Raw genomic sequence first — 21,259 nt, 5'->3', positions numbered from 1 at the left:
CACTTGACTTGTGTTCTGCCAAGGTCACTTGGCTCCTGACCTCATTGCAGCCTTGGGCCAAACATGGACAAGAACTGAACAAGGTGGGATGCAAGTGATCATCCTCAACATCAAGGGACCCAAACTTGAGTCAACGGGAATCAAAAATTCTCCACTTGGAGTCACACCTGGTAAGTTTGATGTCAAATCATTTCAATCCCAGATATCACTGATTCTCTTCGGGTAATATCCTAGATCCAATCATCTTCAGCTACTTCATTGACTTTACCTCCATCACAACTAAGTGGAGATGTTTGCCATGTTCACTGCCATTTTCAACTTCAGATATGGAGGCAGTCCATATCCATGTGCAATAGAGTTGGACAACATCTAGACTTGGACTAAGTAACCAGGCAAATTGATGCCAGGCAATGTCCATCTCCAAAAAGACAGAATCTAAGCATCTCTCCTTGATATTCAATAGCATTACCATTTTCAAACCTTGATCCAACATCCTGGGGATTAGCATTGGTTATAGGAGCAGGTCAGAGGCTGGAAATTCTGGGGTGTGTAACATTCAAGAAGCTCGACACCATCCAGGACAAAGCAGTCTGCTTAATTGGAATCCCACCAGTATTCAGTGGCAGCAGTGTGCACAATCCACAAAATGCACTGTAGCCACTCACCAAGGTTGCTTTAACAGCACCTTCCAAACCTATAATCCTGCCACATAGAAGGACAAGAGCACCAGATGCATAGGAACACCACCGCCTGTTGGTTCCAAATCAGGTGGGTGTGTGACTTGGAGGGGGAACTATCTCACCAGTCCTTCACTGGCACAGAGTCAAAATTCTGGAACTCCCCCCTCAACAACACTGCAGGTATACCTACCCAACATAAACAGTTGTTTGAGAAAGCAGTTCACCACCTTAGAGGGCAATAAATGCTGGCCAGGACAATGCCCATATGTAATGAAGAAATAAAATTAGGAAGTACAGTTTTATTACATCTGATAATCAGCCATGATCTTATTGAATGGCAGGGCAGGCTCGAAGGGCTGGATGGCCTACTCCTGCTCCTATTTCTTATGTTCTTATGTTCTTATTATAAAGGAGCATTTTAATATTGGTAAAACTGCACTGTTACCTAAAGTGTAAGAACCAAGAATTGCGCACAGGGATTTTCCAGCTGCATGTCCTCAAACTGAGAGGCATCTTGTATGTAGTAATTTTCTGAACAAACCAGGTGCTGGAATGTAACCATCCTAGAATATTGATGGGTCACAAATATTAGTTACCTTGTAGTTGTTGGCCAGTTTATGTGCCTCCACCTCGTTCTCTGCCAGCAATGTAGTCTTTGTCATCATCAGGCAGCGTGGACATGTCAGGCCTTCACACGAATGATTTTGGGTTGGAGTTGAACAGGTCACTGATATAAAACAAAAGGTTAGAAGAAAGCAGAGAACAGTCCACCATTTAAAATTGGTCATGTGAGACCTCAGATTGTGAACATGGCAAACCCTAATATCTGAATGGTGATACACCATTAGTTAGTCCAGACACTGCAAGTGATTTACTCCAAAACCATTCTATTATTCAGGAACAAAAGTTACCCTACAGGAAGGAAAAAAATACACAATATATAGAAAGTCTACCCCACACACTTCAAATGTTCTTGCAACTGTAGAGACATATGCTGTTATACATCTTGGCTATGCTGACAACATATGCAAAATGATTTCAAATTGATCACAGCCAGACTACTGCCACTTAAGGAACTGAATCCAGATGGAAAATCAATCTTCATATTGTGGCAACTCCCACTGGTTCTGTAACCAGAGTAACTCTTGATATTATTGACCAGAGGAATGAACTAGATTAGTTCAATGTTAGTGACTGGTGGTAACATGAGTATATAATTAAGAATGAAAATTCTATTTAACTTCTTGTGAATGAGTGAAGAACTTTGGAAGGAAGTGAACAGGTTCACTAATCCATTAACAAAATCAGTTACTCACACCAATTATTGTTCAATAGGAGTGAACATAGAGACTCCATGAGCAAAGCCACATCCAATAAGACCTATCCCTTGCTTTAATTAAACTTCATACATTTTGCTGAGGGGGGCAGGGGCCAGATGAGAAGATGGTGAGATCTGGCAGACTAACCTGGGAAATAATAACTTTAGTGTGCATGGTGAAGGGGTGTCCATCATGTCAGTTTGTAGATGTAGCCTACAGTGCCTGTCCCAGAGGGCCACAGAATAGAGAGGTGCTCCTGCTCTTAGCTCACTCTCCCTCCCAAAGTTTATCAATGGCAAAAGTCCTCAGTGGGCTGTTAGAAAAGTATTCTACATTAACTTCTATAGCCACTACATGACCTTCCAGTTGCCAAGTTCAAGCAGTTTATACTGAGGCAGATGTGAAGCTGCCATGATAAGCAGGTCACTGTTGGGAGTTTCATTTAACAGCCTGAATTATATTTTAGCCTGGAGTAGAAAGAAATATTTCCTCAAGAACAGGTGTAGCAATTACTAGTTAATCTAAAGAGAAGCACATTTTGCATTGAACCTCAACTGTAAGTATTGAGCTCAATGCAATGTTTCTTTTCCCAGTATTGGCAGCCCAGTGTAGTTTCTCCTCCCACTCTAATTGGGACACTTTAGACATTACTTCCCATCATGAATAGCCTCAAGACTTAAAACGAGACTCTACAAAGTGACAGTTGATCAGTAGGAGCTGGGTTAAGGCTGCCAAGAGAAAAAGGTCATACAAGCAAGTCTATAAAATAAGGTCTTCCATTCTGAGCAGGAGCTCAGAATTAATCCACAGTCCCTGGGGAACACGTTCTTGTGAACCAAATGGGTCAGGAGAGACAATAGAAAGAATAGCTGACAGTCTCAGGCAGAGCTTGACATTTCAAGGCTGGCACAGAACCAATTTTAGTGCAGCAGATTTGAACACTGAATTGCCATCTATCTTATGCTGAATGTCATAGCCCATGAGTAGTACTTGGGAGAATACTAAAAAAAAGGGACACACCTGTTGCTAGAAATACCATACTGTTTTTAACAATACAGGAATGGTAAATCAAGCACATACAAAAAAATGGAGTGCAGTTTCAGTCTTAATGCTAGACACACTAACTTGTGTGAAGCCAATATGGCCATTTGTCTGTGGGCATTCTTCAGTCATCAGTAGATACAGGCCACTGCTTTCCACAGGACTGAGACCAATATCAGTTGCACCAATATGACAAGATCTGCAATTACTATACTCCAGCTCATACTGCACATCTTGGACAAATGTAAATAAAGCTATTTCTGTTGAAGCATGGCTACCTCAGATGCAACATTAGGTCATAGAATTCTATCCTCTCACTATTAGAATTGAGATTTGATTCAAGTACTATGAGTTTGACATTGATGGGTGGAGCAGCCTCCTAGACATAATGGGGAAACCCTGGTTATGATATGGGATGGCACTCAAAGTGCTAACTTCAAATGTACCCAGCTTGAACAGTAAACCAGTTTAGTTTCAATTCAGCTGCTTGTTCTCAAACTGTTAGTAGCCACTCCAATTAGGTATTCCAAAAGCATAACTGAAAACCCCATGCCATGTTTATACATGCTGAAAAACCTCAAATGCAGACCATCAGCATCATGATAAACAATTAAGCACTTGGCAGACAAAACACTCTTGCTTAGTTTTTTTTTTAAACAAAAGACACCACTAGCTTCCAGCAGTATGAGTCAAAGGGACAAGGATGGCAACTAAAGTCCATCAGCTGAGTACCCACCATTTGCTAAAACCTTAATTTAGCACAATTTGCACTGGCTCCCTAAATGTTGTTGGGAGAAGGGTAGGGGATAAAGTAGTAGACTTCCTGTTGGTGCAGTTAATGTATTAAAATACATTTATTGTACACCATGAAATTTGAACTACCATTCACCATAATCACCTCATTTAGAAATGTCATGTCCCATCTTTGTTGCATTACAGAATTTACAATTTATCCACTCAAGATCTTGTGGCCATTGCATAGTTAACTTGTCAGGTTTAATTACATAAGCAGTTGATTATCAGCTGAGTCATTGTTCCTGCTACTTTATCTAACCCCAAACAGTAATCTCGAATCAATATCTCTTCCTGACAAATTAACAGCTGAGCACTATGGTTGCAGCAAAGGCTATGGGCTCCAACATTCCAGCTGTAGCGCTGAAAACTGGTGCACCAGAACCAGCCATGCTTCCATCCAAGCTGTTCTAGACAGCTGCAACACCAGCAGCTACACAATGAAGTAGAAAATTGCCCAGGTGTCCTCTTCACAAAAGCAGGACAAATTCAATTATCACCACACCAATATGTCATTTATATACAAAGTGAAGTAGTGTCTTTGACAGCGCTATTAAATAGCACTTATTCCAGTTTGCGTTCTAACAGGAGAACTCAACTCTAAACTTCACAGCCTTGGTTCAAACAGACAAGAGGGGGAATAAGTGATAATGATGGCAGTCAAGACAGTATTTGACTGATAAAGAAGCTCTAATAAATTGAATTGAATGGGAATGCTGGGGAAAAAAGTCATTGTGTGGAATCATACCTTATGCAAAGGATGATGGTTATAATTGTTGAAGTCTAATCATCTCAGCCCCAAGAAATTGCTGCAGGAGTTCAAGGTTGGTGCCCAACCATCCTCAGCTGCTTCATCAATTACCTTCCGCATGATAAAGTCTGGATTAGAGAAACTGGGGTTGTAATTCCCTTAGTTTTGAGGAGATTGGATAGGTTTAAAAAAAATGGAGGGGCTTTGATAGAAGATGTAGAAAGAAAACTGTTTCCACTGACAGGGAGCTCCAACTAGAGAACATGGATTTTAAATTAATTTTGTTTTAAAAGACCAGAGTGCAAATAAGAAAAGTGTGCTAGTTGTTTTAATGCCCCACTTGTAAAGGTTATGGAAAGATTCAATTGCAACTTGAAAAAGGGAATTGGATCTCAAATCAATATTGCACAACACTGAACAAAATCTGTTTTGTAATTACTATGGTTCTACCAAAGTGGAAAACAGTTCAAGTGTTCTCTCAAGACAACCTGATACAAAAAAAAACCAGGTTTAGTGATTGCCAAGTATACAGCCACTAACCAAAGCCCCTATCACATCTCCCAGTTCACTCAACAAGTTAGCTCCCAACAATCTCGGGCCCTATATTCACAAGGGAATGAAACAAACTGACAATTAAAATTGCCTATAAATAATCAATAGTGTAATGTCTGTCCTCCAGTGCTCATGTGGAGACACCAGCATTGGACTGGGTGGACACCTTAAGAAGTCTCAACACCAGGTTAAAGTGACTCACCTGACGAAGGAGCAGTGCTCCAAAAGCTTGTGCTACCAATAAACCTTTTGGATTTTAACCTGGTGTTGTGAAAATCTAGTGCTAGGAGAATTTGCAGGGAATTCAACAGCTTCATCTCCATCTTTGATACTTGTTCATTTATTCTGTATTTCTTGTTCCCCATTCGCAGCTAACTGTACACCACTGCCATAGCCAGATAGAACGATCCACTGCTGGCTCTTTAGTAATTGGTTAGAAGGGGGTGGGGAGGGGGGAAAACTAATGGTTCATTTTTCAATTCATACATTGCCCTGGTTATTGGAACCCAGCAGATTGCAAAAGCCACAAAAGAAAATCAGTCCCTTTATACACACTGGTGTTTAAAACAAACAGCACCAAAATGTCAGCATATTTTCCCTTTGCACATGCTTACAATATTTCAAAAGAATTGAATCATTGGCTTAAGTCCCTGCACGAGGTCAGCTTATTTTTTTCCTTCCCAACTTACCTAATTCAGTCTTTCATAAAGATTTCATTGCCATTTAAGTAACCTTCACAATAAGCCAGTAACCAATAAAACAAGCTGGAATGTTTAAAGGCAACAACACTGCAGACAGTGATCATTGGCAAAGGGACAACTGATGACAGTCACCAACAAAATCCTTTATTCCCAAAATGTGGCAAGGCCAGTATTTACTGTTTATCTCCAGCTGCCCATCACTGCACTTGAGTCACTGCAGTCCACATGGCAAAGGTGTTCCCAGAATAGATTGTTATACTTTGCAGTGTTTTTAACAAATAAAAAATTAAAATTAAGATTAAGATTCTTATCCCCAGGATACTGAACAGTGTGTACCCTTGATTGGAAATTTAGGATGTGTTATATTTTCTGCAGAGATTGGCTAACAAAGTCATTCAAAATTCCATTCGAAAATATCAAATGATTCTAGTGTCTTGGGGATGTGATAAATCAAATTGCTTTTTAAACAAGCTTGGTCAACATTTCTTAAAAATAATTTTGCAGCTATATTGACAAGTGCAATCATGTTCACTGTGGTATCCCAATGACAGGGTATCAGTACAAGTGCGCATGTACAGCATTGGCAGCAGACAAGTTTGAAACATTACCTCACATGGAGGAGGATGTGAAATGTGGAATCCACTTCTGGCAAAATTAAAGTTGTAGTTGCACTTTTTTTTAAAAAAAATCTAAGTTTGGAAGAATAAGCAAACTGGAAAATTGTGAAAAGTATGGTTTAGATAATGTGAAATAAGTGACTTTGACCATTTAGTGTGTTGCAAATTGCATCAAGACTATGCAATTTGGACACTAGTGTTGCCAAAGCATCATTTTAAATAGGTAGCCATTGTGATCCAAAGATCAGGGTACAGATATTGATCCTAAGACTTACACCACCTTCTATGAAGATGGAACTGGTAAATCAATCTCTGTCATAATCTGCTCCATGTGCATTTGTGGATAACAGAAGAAAATGCAACCATTCTGCCAACAAAATGTTTTTCTGGTCTCCACACATCTCATTTCTATCACTGAATAAATAATCCAATTCTCAATCCACCTTCTTCCCTATTCCACAACCTGAGTGTAAACATTCAGCTTGTTTATCTGCTAGACTTTAAATCTAGCATGTCTGATTTTTATTATTGGTTCCATTAAGCTTCCCAATTTATTTGGAATTTTTAAAAACCTTATCTGCACTATGGATTTTTAGTCAGATTTATTTTGTTCCAAATATAGTCCAGTACTTCAAGCTATTGAGCTTTTTAGAGGTACTTGTGCATTGGACATTTCAATATAACCTTTTTTGGTTAAGGACGTAGCTGAATGGTCATAATGCATCATTAAGATTCTATTCCACTAGAATGTATAGGGGAAGTTTTAAGTTTGTGCAGATTAAATTAAAGCAAATAAATTCCCAACTATAACCATCTACACAGTGAGCACAAACTGAATTCTAGGACTCAGGATGTAGGCAGTTAAAGGCATGGCAGTGAAGTGAGGTGAAGAAAATCAAACACCACAAGAAGCCAGAATAGGACAGATGCACATAAGTTTATAGGATATTGCAGCAATAGGGAGGCAAGAGGTCATGAAGGGATTTGAATGACTAGATGAAAATTTTAAATTTGAAGAGCTGGTAAACTAACAACTGATATGGATCAACTTTCCTGTCCCACAAAGCACACAGCCATGCCACTATTTGCATGGAATCAGATTAAATTGCAACAAGTATTACAGCAATAATGTCACTACGATTTCAGTATAATCAAAACAGCAGGCAAATACTCTGATTCATCTGCCACAGGCATGGGGTAGCTCATTTACATATTCAGATTATGGTTGAAAACACCACATTCTAATTAAGTGATATAAAATGAAATGCTGGCACTGGAACCAGCCAACGACAAACAGTTTACTTGCACACAACTGTATTTTGTTTATCACAATGTACTGAATCAAACAGCATTACATAGAGTAACACTGCTAACAAATTAAAAAATGCTGATGTAGTTGCAACAACCACCCCCAAAAGTTACTCCCAACTCTACTAAAGTACGAATGAACCAGGCAAGCATCGCTCAGTCTGCCAAGGATTCAGAACCTTAGTACAAAATAGCAAATCCAAACCAGCTAAACAAAGCCACCTTCAGTAGTTTAAAAATATTAAGTTTCATATTAAGAGGGATTGACAGAAATTAGAAGCAGGAGTAGATCATTCTGCCCTTTGAGCTTGTGCCACCATTCGTTGTGATCACTAAATTCACCTGATCCACTTCTCCCCCATAAGTTATGTTTAATTTCTTCATTTTGGCTTCAACTACTTTGTGGTATGAATTCCACACATTCACCACCCTCTGGATAAAGAAATTTCTCCTCATCTCATTTCCAAAATGTTTACTCCTTTTCCTCAAACTATGACCCCCTAGTTCTGGGCACTCCCAGGGTTAATAAAATCACAATTGTTGTGTCAATCTTTTTGACTAAACAAGTAAAATAAGTCAGGTTAGCTGAGGGACAAATTATAGGGACAACCCCCAAAAAGGGAACCTCCCAAAACAAAGAAAGTAGAGAGGAAACTTAAACATCAAAATAAAGTGTGATTAAGGGTGTCACTAGTACACCCCATTCCTGTGGTATCCAGCAGTGCAGAAAGCTTCAATAGTGCCCTTGGACACTGAATACTCCCTCTCCTGGGACACCCAGTTGCAAATGTAAAGGGGCAGACAATCAGGTTGAACAGCCTCCTCAATCACATGCTGCCCAGACCCAGGTTCATGAGGAAGTCCTCTACCTCCCTCCACACCTGGTGTCCATAGATCTGGATCATAGGACTGAAGCGCAAACAGATCAAGAGGTTTTTGAAACAACTAAATTGCAATTACAACAGGAAGTATTGAGTTTTAGGAAGCATTAAGGTCAACAAATCCCCAGGGCTAGATGGCATCTGTCCTAGATTACTGACAGAGACAAGGGATGAAATTGCAGGGCCTCTAACAGAAATTTGTTTCTTCATTGGACATAGGTGAGGTCCCAGAGGATTGAAGGATAGCAAACATGGTCCCATTATTTAAGGGTAGCAAGGATAACCTGGGTAATTATAGGTCAGTGAGTTGATGTCCGTGGTAGGGAAATTGTTGGAGAAGATTCTTAGAGATAGGATCTATACACATTTAGAACTGAATAGTCTCACTAGCAATAGACAACATGGTTTTGTACGAGGAAAGTCATGCCTCAAATTTGGTTGAGTTTTTTTGAGGTGGTGACAAAAATGATGGATGAAGGAAGGGCCATGGACGTCATCTACATGGATTTTACTAAAGCATTTGACAAGGTCCCTTGTGGTAGGCTGATGCAAAAGGTTAAATCTCACCAGGATCGAAGGTGAACTAGCTTGGCCATAGAAGCCAGGGTAGCAGTGGAGGGGTCTTTTTCCGATTGGAGGTCTGTGATTACTGGTGTTCCACAGGGCTCTGTACTGGGACCTCTGCTGTTTGTGATATACATAAATGATTTGGAAGATGATGTAGCTGGTCTGATTACTAAGTTTGTAGACAACACAAAGGTTGCTGGAGTTGCAGATAGTGATGAAGATTGTCAAAGATATAGATACAGCAGGAAATAGATAGGCTGGAAAATTGAGCAGAGAAATGGCAGATGGAATTTAATCCAGGTAAATGCAAAGTGATACATTTTGGTAGATCTAATGCAGGGGAGCTATACAATAAATGGCAGAACGATCAGAAGTGTAGACAGAGGGATCTGAGTGTGCAAGTCCACAGATTCTTAAAGGTGGCAGCACAGGTGGAAAAAGTGGTGAAAGCAAATGGCATGCTTGCCTTTACTGGCCAGGGCATAGAGTATAAAGTTGTCATATGTTGTTGCAGTTATATAAAACGTTGGTTAGGCCACATTTGGAATACTGTGTCCAGTTTTGGTTGCCACACTATCAGATGGACATGGGGGTTTGAGAGAATGCAGAAAAAGTTTACCAGGATGTCTTAGCTGTGAGATTGAGTAAACTAGGGTTATTCTCCCTGGAAGGAGAGGGGTTGAGGGGTGACCTAATAGAAGTTTATAAAATTATGAAGGGCATAGATAGCATGAACAGTTAGAAGCTTTTTCCAGGTCAGAAATGACAAACAAGGTGTCACAAGTTCAAGGTAAGGAGGGCAAGGTTCAACACAGATGTGGGGGGATGGCTTTTTGAGTGGTGGGGGGGGATGGCATGCACGACCAAGCAAGACAGTTGAGGCAGACAGCTTCAAGTGACATACCCCCATGTTTCACAAGGTTAGATCACCCCACACATATCTAGGTAGCCATATGAACAGACTGGGAATAGAGGGATACAAATAGATGTTCTAGTTAGGAACACATGATCAGTGCAGGCTTGAGGGCTGACAGGCATGTTCTTGGGCTGTACCATTCTTTGGGTTGCAGCCTATGACATTCAACATTGACACGGCTCACAGACGCTACAAGATTGCAAAAAGGGCATGTCTCTTGGGAGCCTGTAAGCCAGTGTAACCGACAGTTATGCGGAACTGCTGCATGCACCATCCTCCAGCCCAGATCCCCAAGATAGGGGGGGGAGGGGGGGGAAGGATCCCTCTGTAGAGGGACCTCTGCCACCAGACTGCAATAGGGCCCACCAAGGTGTATCCCAGTGACAATTGGGTCAAGGTCAGACCATGGAACATTAAAGATGGGATTAACATTAAATACTATTACAATGAGGGGCATTTACAGATTCATGTAGCACAGAAGAAAATAATTCAAGCCACAATGACCATGTTAACTCTTGGAAAGAACTATCCAATTATTTCTTGCTATTTCCCAAAGTCCTGAAAACTTTTCATTAAGTATACCCAATTCCCCCTTCTGAGAAGGGTTTAATCTGCTTCTTTCACCTTTTCAGGCCACTCGTGTCAAATCACAACTCAATTAAAGAAAAAAGTGAATTTCCTTTCTTCTTCCACACCACATTCTTTCAAAATGGATGCCCTCCATCCAGCATTAAAATTAGAATTTTATTCTTGGAGCTGTAGAAACTTAACAGCACAGGAAGAGAACATTCAGCCCATCTGCCCTGTGCTGGCCCTTTGCAGCCACCAGCATACTAGTTTATCCACCCTCACTATCTGGTTCGAATTATTCGAGGATCAGTCTCCAGCAACCTTTTTCCTAGGTAAAGCTTTCAAAAGGCTCCAACAACTGAAGTGAAATGTCTTAACTGATCATTTTTACAGAGAGAAAAAAACTCTACAGACAAGCTACTCTTATTCTGACAGCAGGCTAGGGTAGGCTTAGACGAGGAGGAGCTCTCAGTGCCCAGCCACCCGTGGGAAGTGCGGCTCGGACGGGCTGAGGTAAGCCGGCGATACAATGTTTCAATGCGGTGATACAATGTTTCAATGCTACTCCTTACTCAGTGCGTCCTGGGTGCTCCGTCTCCGCATGCTGGGCTCTGACTCTATCTCCGACATGATACTGCTGTTCAGAACGACACCAGAAGCTCTAGCCCCAGCACCTGCTGATCTTAAATCCCTACCACCCCCTCCCCGCCCTCTTTTATAGACACTGCGCATGTGTAGACGCGACCCACTCGCAAAGCCTGACGGGAGTTGTAGTCCACTGTTGCTCTCCTCCCCCCTCACCCCTACAGCGCTATGCTTCCTGGGAGCTGTTGTTCCCCCCCCCCTCCGCGTACCCACCGTCACGTGACACCCCCTCCACGTGTTTCACAGCGTTAGATCACCCCCACACGTACTTTTTATTAGTCACAAGTAAGGCTTACGTTAACGCTGCAATTTAGTTACTGTGAAATTCGCCTAGTGGCCACACTCCAACGCCTGTTCGGGTCAATGTACCCTAACCAGCACGGCTTTCAGATCGTGGGGGGAAACTGGAGCACCGGGAGGAAACCCACGCAGACCTGGAGAGAATGTGCGCAGGCAGTGACCCAAGGCCAAAATTGAACCCAGGTTCCTGGCTCTGTGAGGCAGCAGTGTTAAACCATGGCACCAGTTCCAGACGTTGCAAAGTCAGATTCTCCCATGCCCACCTCCACATGTTACAGATGGAGTCAACATTACTGCCTGGATAATTCTGTGGCTGTGATTGCTTTGCTTATAATTCATTTTTGTATTTCAAAATTGTTAACCACCCCCCCCCCCCCCCCCAGAGAAACAAAAAAATGTAATTAGCCTAAATTCCTTTGGGGTGATCAGCAAAAAGGGAAGCTGGGAACGCTAAACATTTGAAATGGAAAGGCACAACAGGTGTGTCAGCTGCAGACTGGCGAGGATGTGTTTTCTTCCCATAGGGAAAAGGAGAGGAGTCTATAACATTCTTTATTTGAATGCACGCAAGCAGAAAAGAGTAATGACTCACAAAGAATCTTAAATCTCTAGGCACTTCCTGGTGTCTTATTCGTTAGAAGTTCCTATTTTCATATTTTTAATCACATAAACATCATCAACTCATACCGCACAACAGGCCATTCCACCCATTGTGTCTAGTCTTTGAAAGATTTATCTAATTAGTTCCACTTCTCTGCTCATTGGCAGCGTTTCCTTTTCAAGTATATATTCAATTCCCTTTTGAAAGTTCCTATTGGTCTAGATTTGTGGTCGGGGTGAAACGATCTTTGCTGACCTGGGAGACATGGACTTCTCCTATTTCTTCTGCTGAAGGGGTTCTCCAAGCTTGGGCTAACGGTGATGTCAGCAACCAATCACACTGAAGTATTCTCACACTTTTATCAGTCACTTTTAATTTAAATTTTCAGATAATGAAATAAATGATACAATTAAATCAAGATAGAAGCTAAAATATACACAATTTTTCAAACAATTTATTCAAATGTGGAATTTATAATGAAAAAATTGGCATTGCACAAATATAAAATGAGCTTATCAGATATCTTTAATAGTAATTTAAAGTTAGTACATCATTAAAAGCTCAGTCACATCTCATTTAACAAATAGTAATCTTTTTGATATTAACAATATAAAATGGGAGGTTTTCAATACAATTGATTTGAACTCACTACCAGCAGCAGGTTTGTCATTCTAACATACAAATTAGGAGCAATTCCACATTCCTGCCTGTCCCCAATAACTTTTCATCCTTTTGTAATCAAAAATCTATCTAGCTCTACCTTAAAAATATTCAAAGACTCTGCTTCCACTGCCCTTTGAGAGTTCTAGAGACACATGCCTCTCAGAAAAAATATTTCTCATCTGTCTGAAATAAATAATCCCTTTTTAAGCAAGTTCTAGATTCACCCACTAGGAGAAACATCCACCCTGTCAGTAACCCTCATTATCATAGAAACCCTACAGTACAGAAAGAGGCCATTCAGCTCATCGAGTCTGCACCGGCCACAATCCCACCCACACCCTACCCCCATATCCATACATATTTTACCCGCTAATCCTCTAACCTACGCATCTACGGTCAATTTAGCATGGCCAATCAACCTAACCCGCACATCTTTGGATTGTGGGAGGGAACCCATGCTGACACAAGGAGAATGTGCAAACTCCACACAGACAGTGATCCAAGACAGGAATCAAACTCAGGTCCCTGGAGCTGTGAAGCAGCAGTGCTAACCACTGTGCTACCATGCTGCCCAAAGGTTATCTGAAAGGTTTTGATCAAGTCACCTCTTACTCTTCTAAATTCTAGTGAATACAAACCTAAAACCTAACCTGTCCAACCTTTCCTCAGAAGACAATCTGCCCATTCCTGGTATTAGTCTAGTGAACCTTCTCTGAATTGCTTCTAATGCATTTATATCTTTCCATAAATGAGGAAAGCAAAACTGTACACATAACCCAGATGTGATCTCACCAATGCTCTGTATAACTGAAACATAACCTCCCTATTTTTATAATCAAGTTGCCTCACATTAAACAATAATATATTGGCTTTCCTAATTATTTATGTACCTGTATGCCAGCTTTTTGTGATTCATAAAGCAGGGCCCCCAGATCCCTCTGCACCTCAGAACTCTGCAATATCTCACCAAAATGGACAATTTCACATTTACCCACATTATATTTAATTTGCAAGATTTTTGTCCCACTCACTTAACCTGTGTCCCTTTGTAGCCTCCTTACATGCTCTTCACAATTTACTTCTTGTCATCAACAAATTCAGTCCCTTTATCTAAGTTGTTTATAAATCGTAAAAAATTGAGGTCCCAGCCCTGATTCCTGTGACACACCAGTCAACACATTGTGCCAACCAGAACCCATTTATACCAAATTTGTTTCCTGCGAGCTAGCCAATCTTCAATCCATATCGATGTTACCCCCAAAACCATGAACTTTTATCTTCTGCAATATCTTTTGAACGGCATCTCTAAAATGCCTTCTGGAAATCTGAATGCAGAACCCCTTTATTCAGAGCATGTGACTCTTTCAAAGAATTCTGATTGGTTAAACATGATTTTCCTTTCAAACTCTGGGATCCTTTTATTTCAAATTAAAACCCAGAATATTGACTTTAAGGTTCTTATCCTTTCTTCCATATTATTCCAGGACCTTATGCTTCCTAACTCCAGAAGCTGCTGCAGTGCAATGTGTTACATTGTCTTCCCAAACTTTCCTTCTCAGCATTTCTGCTTTCCCAGGTTCCTCCCTCCTTCAGATCTCCCCTTCACCATATTTTTTGCCTCCTCCTGATCCTATTCTATTCTCCACCATTCGGCCATAGGGGGGGGGGGAAATCAAAACACACCTTCCAAGCACAAATGTAAGACCAAGTTCAAAACCTTACAGTCTGTGATGTTAGAGGATTTAATTGAGGCCTGGTTGCCCAGTTTGCTGTCCTTATAGCCACTCAACATGGTGTATCCACCTTTAAGGAGTGGTCATCTAACACCCACAGGGCATTATCTTCTAATGGTCACTCCTAATACAGATCTTTTCCAGGCCCATTCTGGTAGTTTCATTCTTTCCAAGCAAGGTTCCTTGTCCAGTTTTCTCACGTGCTGAGTGAAGTTGTAGGTTAGCTCTGTTGCTGGTATTTCCACTGTCCAAGTCAGTGATTTATAACTTTAAACAGTGGAGGATGCAGCAAGTGGTTGTGATCAGGAATGCACTGACTGAGGGTAGTGGAGGTAGATTCAATTATGGCTTTCAAAAGACAATTGGTTAAACAGCTGATTGCCAGCAAATGTGATCAGAGACAGGAATGAAAATAGCTAAACTGCTGTTGCAGAAACTTGGCAGACTCACCAGGACAAGCTTGTGTAGTGAAACTATTCCGTAATTCTATCCCTGTTAAACTCCCACCTACTGGAGTTCACAGGTACAGCTACAACTAGCCCAAAGGGAAAATCATCCAAATCTTTTGTCTTCAATCAGTTCCCAGCTCACATGAAGAGCACCCACATGGGCCTGTTATAGTATAGGTATGTCACTCCCCAAGAACTGTGTATTCCAACACTTAAGGGTGAAAAACAGGAAGAGAAAATAAAACATTAGCTTGTTGCTGCCAAATGCCACCCCTATTCACCATCCTGGGGAATATTTGATCATTGCAATCCATAGTGCATTGTCAATTGTTGCTGAGTATCACAAAATTTTGATTTTTCACACTACTACAGCGTTGGTTTTGGTGAACTAGACACATGAATGTTTTGTTCTCAGATACTGGACCTATCAAAGACTAAACAGTAAAGAATGGCATCTCAGTGGCAACAAAACATTATGTAGAGAAGGACTGGGCAAGAAGCTGTGCTGGAAAATCGGCGGAGGGAGAATAGAGCCAATGTTCCAAGTCCGAATGACACTGCCAGGGGCTTTGATGAAGGGTCAGATTCAAAACATTGGCTCTATCCTTTCTCCACAGATGCTGAGATTTTCCAGCATTTTCTGTTTTTGTTTCAAATCACAGTATTTTGCTTTTATTGAGGCTGTCCAGTTAATTGGATCTTTCTCTTACAGCCAGTGAAGCTCAAGAGTGAGGTTAGAGTAGAATGATCAAGAGTGAGTCAGTTCATGAAACTTCAGTGACAGGAAACATTCCAAAATCTACTTTAACATTTCAAATACCTGGGCTGGACTTTCCACATTGTATTTATCAATAATTAGCCAGAGTCCTTGTTCAGACTCCATTTCAACAAGAGTATTCTACATCTAGAATATCAATGTTCGAAATCCAACACTCCCCAACGAACAGGTTGAAGAAATATTCATTCTTCTTCCCTAGTTCTATGATAGTTCCTCCATCCTGTTGAGTAATGCATTATTGATGGCCAACGAGCAGTTGTTTGACCTTGTTCCATTCTTGCTCTTCCATCCCACTAACGCTAACACAGTTTAGGACTGATTTGAATCAAATGGAGGATGAGGGAAAGCTTTTGAACAAAAAAAAAGAGAGACAAGGAAACCAAGGGTGTAAATGTCTACAAATTACTACAAATCTTTTGTTAGTTACAGGAGTAGGGGGAGGTCATGATAGTTCCCAATCAGATTGCAGTTTCCAGCTGAGTCGACAATGTCCTACAAATCAAAACAGATTTTACATCTCAAAGTGTAACCACTGGCATCTCACTTTATAAAAACAGATCTCAAGACAATTGCTTATTGGTATCAAACATTTTCATAACACCAAAAATGCCCCCCACCCCCACCCCGTGAGGATCGCTAGATCACTCTGTTCACCCCATTCCTTAGTCCCAATCTCAAGTGCCCTCTATCACACTTGATATCTTTGTCCATATGGCACACCAGCTCATCCCTTGATTTCTCTGAACAAGATTATTACATGCCTTTCTATGGGTACTGGGTCCTGCTAATGCAAGCTCGACAGACATCAGTGATCCTCTAATACCTTTAAGTTCACCTACAGGATTGAGCAGCACACATGGATGGGTAACAGGTAGATACAATAGGACCCAATCTTGTTCGTGTTCACTCATTCCCACTGAGGGGTCAGGCTGTAGGCAAACGAGAGAGAAAGTCAGCAAGGGCTGGTGAACCAAATAGGGGATGAAGAAGAAACTTCCTAGTCTGTGCAGCTCAGCCAGTCAACAAGCTGAGCTACTGAGGGAGCCCAAAACAAACTCTTGGAAAGTTCAGGTCTCAGCCCTGAGAAAAGTTAAAAAGGGGAGGTCATGGGTTCCTTCTTTTGATCCACTTTTATAGTTAATCCTTCTGGAAGGTAGGCTGCGTTCAGCCTCAGCTGCACTGCCCCACGCAGTCAAATATCCCCTATGACCTGAAGAGGTACTTCAGGGATGTGCAGCTCAGGATGGATGCTTCCTTTAATAGAGTAGCTGGCTTTAATGTCTCCCTGGAACTGAATCTCAAAACTATCCTGGTTATTAGTGACTTGGGATATTAAAATAATGTTAAAACATGTATAATCTCCAACTTACAACAACTGATTGTTAAGATCAGAATCAAAAAGAAACAAACACTGAAGTCAACAGAATTTGCTCAGTATTAAAAAAGATGCATTTGTCAATGATGGGTGAGTGATTGTGGGGCAGGGAAGAGATCCAGCACTTCCTAAACTGGTTTGCGAGGAAAGCTCCCTCACCAGGGACACAGCATAAGTCAGCTATGCCTGACAGACCACTCCTTACAAAAATCAATTTCCCCAAACTAGGTAAAATGAGCCTTGTGCCATCTGTCCAGATCCAGCCCTTATATGGCAAGGACCCAAACATTTTGAACTAATCCCAGAATTAATTATTGCTGTAACCCACCTTCTTCCCTTTGAGTGAAACCCATCAGCTTTTCATTTCCACCTATTTTCCAAACTCAGGCAATTCTTAATGGAGATAGTTGTCTCTGACAGCCTGTCCCAAATTATTCCTGCAGTACTTTACAATCACATTGTCCAGCATACCTAACCAAAATCCAAATAAAAGACTCATCAATACAAATTTTTAAAAAAAGGCAAAAAAGGTGACCACGGGAGTGCAGCAATGAATGCCACTATTCCAGCAGATTAAGGCATCAATGGCATGTCTGTGTCCCCAAAGACAGAACAGAACACAAATTCCGTCACCCACTCCCACCCCAGGGCACACTCCAAGCAGAAATACCACAATGCTGACAGGAATTAATGTTGTTCCTTCACAGCAAACACCGTCACATTTTGTGGCAACGCTATGAAGATCATGAAAGGTGTACACACTTCCGCTGGTGAGTATAAATGAAGTCTTTTCCTTCAAACATTGGGGAGAAGGAAAAAAGCTTCCATTTCAAAAAAGATACAACAGGTCTCTCTCAACACTGAAGCAGCTGCACTGCAGCCAAATATTCTGAACACAGTGATGGCAGAGTCACAGAGAAAAATCAAGGTTGGCTTCAGAGTTTCTGTTCCAGAGTCCCAGCTGGATGTATGAGAAAGGTCATGGAGAACAAAGTGGGGTGGAGAGGGGAACAAATGCTGAACCTGTTCAGTTTCTGCACAAATCAAATACAGACAGTTACATCTTCTGCTAATTGTTCCTTATTCTCCAAAAATCCACAGAACGTTCACTCCAGACAAGCCCAGATTCACCCTCCTGTAACAGAATACATAATTTAGATTAGTTATACAGCATTCACAGATCGTATTCTACAATTCTTTCAAGGATGCCAAACTTTTTAATCATTTAGGTGGGTGGGTTTGGTGTCTTTTTAATGTTTTTCAGTGGTTGGGCAAAGATGTCACTTCAGGTTACATTTCCCCACCAGCTGGCTCAGGAACAGGTGCCCCCTTTAGATAAGGGATGGTATTACAGCACAGAGGTCCTGAAGCCCATTTTCAGTGTTGCTCAAATGACTCCAGGTTTCAAACTTTACTGAACTCAATAATATCACTGCACTAATATTATTGCACACTAATATTAACATATTCCTGGGCATGACCCACAAATAAAGGCAGACTTCCAGTCACCTCTGAAGTATGAGGTGATCTTGCCCCCTCCCACTTGTACAGATGTCAGAAACCTTTACAGAAAATGCATTTCATTCACTTAAACCAAACATCAATAAATCAACAGGTTAAGATGATGGCCTCAGGAACTCCTCAATAATCACAATGACACCCAATCCCACAATGGGACTATTTTAAGCTGTGGGAATCTATGGCATCATATTTTATTACTTTAGCTGGGCCGATATTCTAATGTATTTACTGTGTACAATTTGGCCACTGCGTCTGCAAAGCACTTCATTGGCTGTGAAGTTTTTGTAAGAAAAGCCACAAAGAATACAATGAACGTCTCTCTTTATTACAGTTCTTCCCAGCTGTCAGGTTATACAAAGAAACAAACTTAACTATTTATTTAAACAGAATGATGACTTTGTTTCTTCCTCCATAGAATGAGCTGACTGGACAGATGCATCAATGGAAAGACAGCTTCCAAGCTGGGTAAATGTTCTGCCCAATGTTGTACAGGGTCTCCACACAGATCAAGTAAATGCTAAATTTTATCTGATCAGCGCTGAAGTGGCTGATGTTAGCTGTATGGTCCTCTGGAGAGTTGCAAACAGTACGGCTGGAGCAGGGGGAAAACAAGCCTGACTGCACCTCTCACCTTTCTATCCCCCCCCCAGTCCAGCAGACCCACGTGTATTGGTGTCAGTGCAAGGCGTTCTAACTGGGGTGCTTCCTTCCATCTGAATACATCAATAGGCACTGCTCAACTCTCAAAGATGTGGGTATGCCGGCGTTGGACTGGCGTAAACACAGTAAAAAGTCTGACAACACCAGGTTTTAGTCCAACCTATTTATTTGATAATATACTCGCAAGCTTTCGAGGGGTTACCCTCTTCGTCAGGTGAATGGAGAGTGAATGGAGAGAACTCTCCATTCACCTGACGAAGAGGGTAACCCCTCGAAAGCTTGCGAGTATATTATCAAATAAATAGGTTGGACTAAAACCTGGTGTTGTCAGACTTTTTACTGTGCCAACTCTCAAAGAACAGCCACTCAACTGCAGTGCCTAGGAATGTTTTTTTTTAAACTTTATTCCAATCCAATCAAGTCAAATTAAACCCAATTCAGAGTCCCAACAAGTTGGGACATTCCCGATCCAAGCTGACAAGACAGGGCTCTCACCGCCTGTCTTGGGCTTGATCTACATGATCCAAGCTAACTGGAGTAGGTGTAGCTCCTCCTCCAGGGCTTGATCTTATTTGCATCTTAGCCAAATGGCCGAGATGCCGCTTTAAAAAATTGCTTCAAATGAAGCTGAAATGTAACCTAATGACTTCAACCAAGTGCAGCATGTCGATACTACACTTGATCTTAGCCAAAAGGCATGTTGCCATAACTCAACAATATGCCCAAGAAACATGGGAACAGAAGGAAGCACTTCAGCCCCTCAAGTCTGTTTCACCACTCCGTTAGCAGATCATAGTTGACCTGTCCCTAAACTTCAATCCCCCCCAAATTGATCTATAACCCATGATATACTTAGCAGCTGCTGATTTCATTCTTAGCAACTCCAATTGCCCCCAACATCCACAGCCTTTTGAGGCAAGAATTTCAGATATTCCCTATACTTTCCTGTGTATTTCCCAATCTCCCTCATCGGTAGCTTAGTTTTAATTTAAAGATCATGTCCCCTTGTTCAGGATTCAAACCAGAGAAGAAATAACTTCTCTGAACCTACCACACGTGATCCTTGTGTCATTTTAAACACAGATTAGATCAGTTGAACTGTCTAAACAAGGGAGCACATGTTTATGTAATGTAGTCTCATAATTTAACCCTTCTAGTTACAGTATAATTCTGAACCCTGTAATAAAAACTGATGTCTTCATGTGGTTTAAGATAGCTTTCAGAGAATTCAGTCATAGAATCCCAACAGTGCAGGAGGCCATTCAACCTATTGAGTCTGCACCATTCACAATACCACCTAGGCCCTATTCCCATAACCCCCACATATTTGTCCTGTTAAGCTCCCTGACACTAGGATCAATTTAACATAGCCAGTCCACCTAACCTGCACATCTTTGGACTGTGGGAGAAAACAGGAGCACCTGGGAGGAAATCCACGCAGACATGGGGAGAACATGCAAACTCCACACAGACAGTGACCCAAAGCTGGTATTGAACCTAGGTCCCTGGTGCTCTGAGGCAGCCGTGTTAACCACTGTGCCACCATCCACCCACCATTTGGAAACAGTGATGTGGCTTTTCTATTCAGGTCTTCAATATGCTGCCTCGTGTATTGGGGAGGGGGTCAGGAACAGGAACTTCCTAGTGTGGAATTGCATGGATTTCAATGTTGTCGTCATGTGCATCCCCCCTGACGTTGTTTATGGAATTGTTGGGAGCTAGTCTTCAGTCCCATGAAAGAGGACAGGTGCTGAGGCAGTCAGCTACACATCTCTTCACTTTTCCTTTCAGTCGGAAGTTCAGTGTGCAAGTCAGGGAGTATGGAACTGCGATTTTTAT

The 21,259-nt window shown here is 41.4% G+C and overlaps 2 protein-coding genes across 3 annotated transcripts in view; both read right to left on the bottom strand.

The window, feature by feature from the left end:
• The window catches only part of cax1 (cation/H+ exchanger protein 1), a 58,024-nt gene extending 46,641 nt beyond the window's left edge, over positions 1-11,383 (bottom strand). For both annotated transcript variants that reach the window (XM_080207624.1, XM_080207625.1), the window contains exons 1-2: positions 11,268-11,383; positions 1,277-1,407 (exon numbers count right to left, since the gene is read on the bottom strand). In XM_080207624.1, the coding sequence (XP_080063750.1) occupies positions 1,277-1,407; positions 11,268-11,325 (189 nt within the window). In that variant the 5' untranslated portion in view covers positions 11,326-11,383. The remainder of the gene's footprint in view (positions 1-1,276; positions 1,408-11,267) is intronic.
• Positions 11,384-14,575: 3,192 nt separating this feature from the next.
• tmem209 (transmembrane protein 209) overlaps positions 14,576-21,259 on the bottom strand; it is a 29,080-nt gene continuing 22,396 nt past the window's right edge. The window contains exon 14 of the mRNA XM_080207623.1: positions 14,576-18,374. Within this exon, the coding sequence (XP_080063749.1) occupies positions 18,320-18,374 (55 nt within the window). The 3' untranslated portion in view covers positions 14,576-18,319. The remainder of the gene's footprint in view (positions 18,375-21,259) is intronic.

This window comes from Carcharhinus amblyrhynchos, chromosome 19, assembly GCF_965287045.1.
Source record: "Carcharhinus amblyrhynchos chromosome 19, sCarAmb.v2.hapA, whole genome shotgun sequence".
NCBI classification, from domain to species: Eukaryota; Metazoa; Chordata; class Chondrichthyes; order Carcharhiniformes; family Carcharhinidae; genus Carcharhinus; species Carcharhinus amblyrhynchos.
This window is presented reverse-complemented; position numbering and strand designations above follow the sequence as displayed.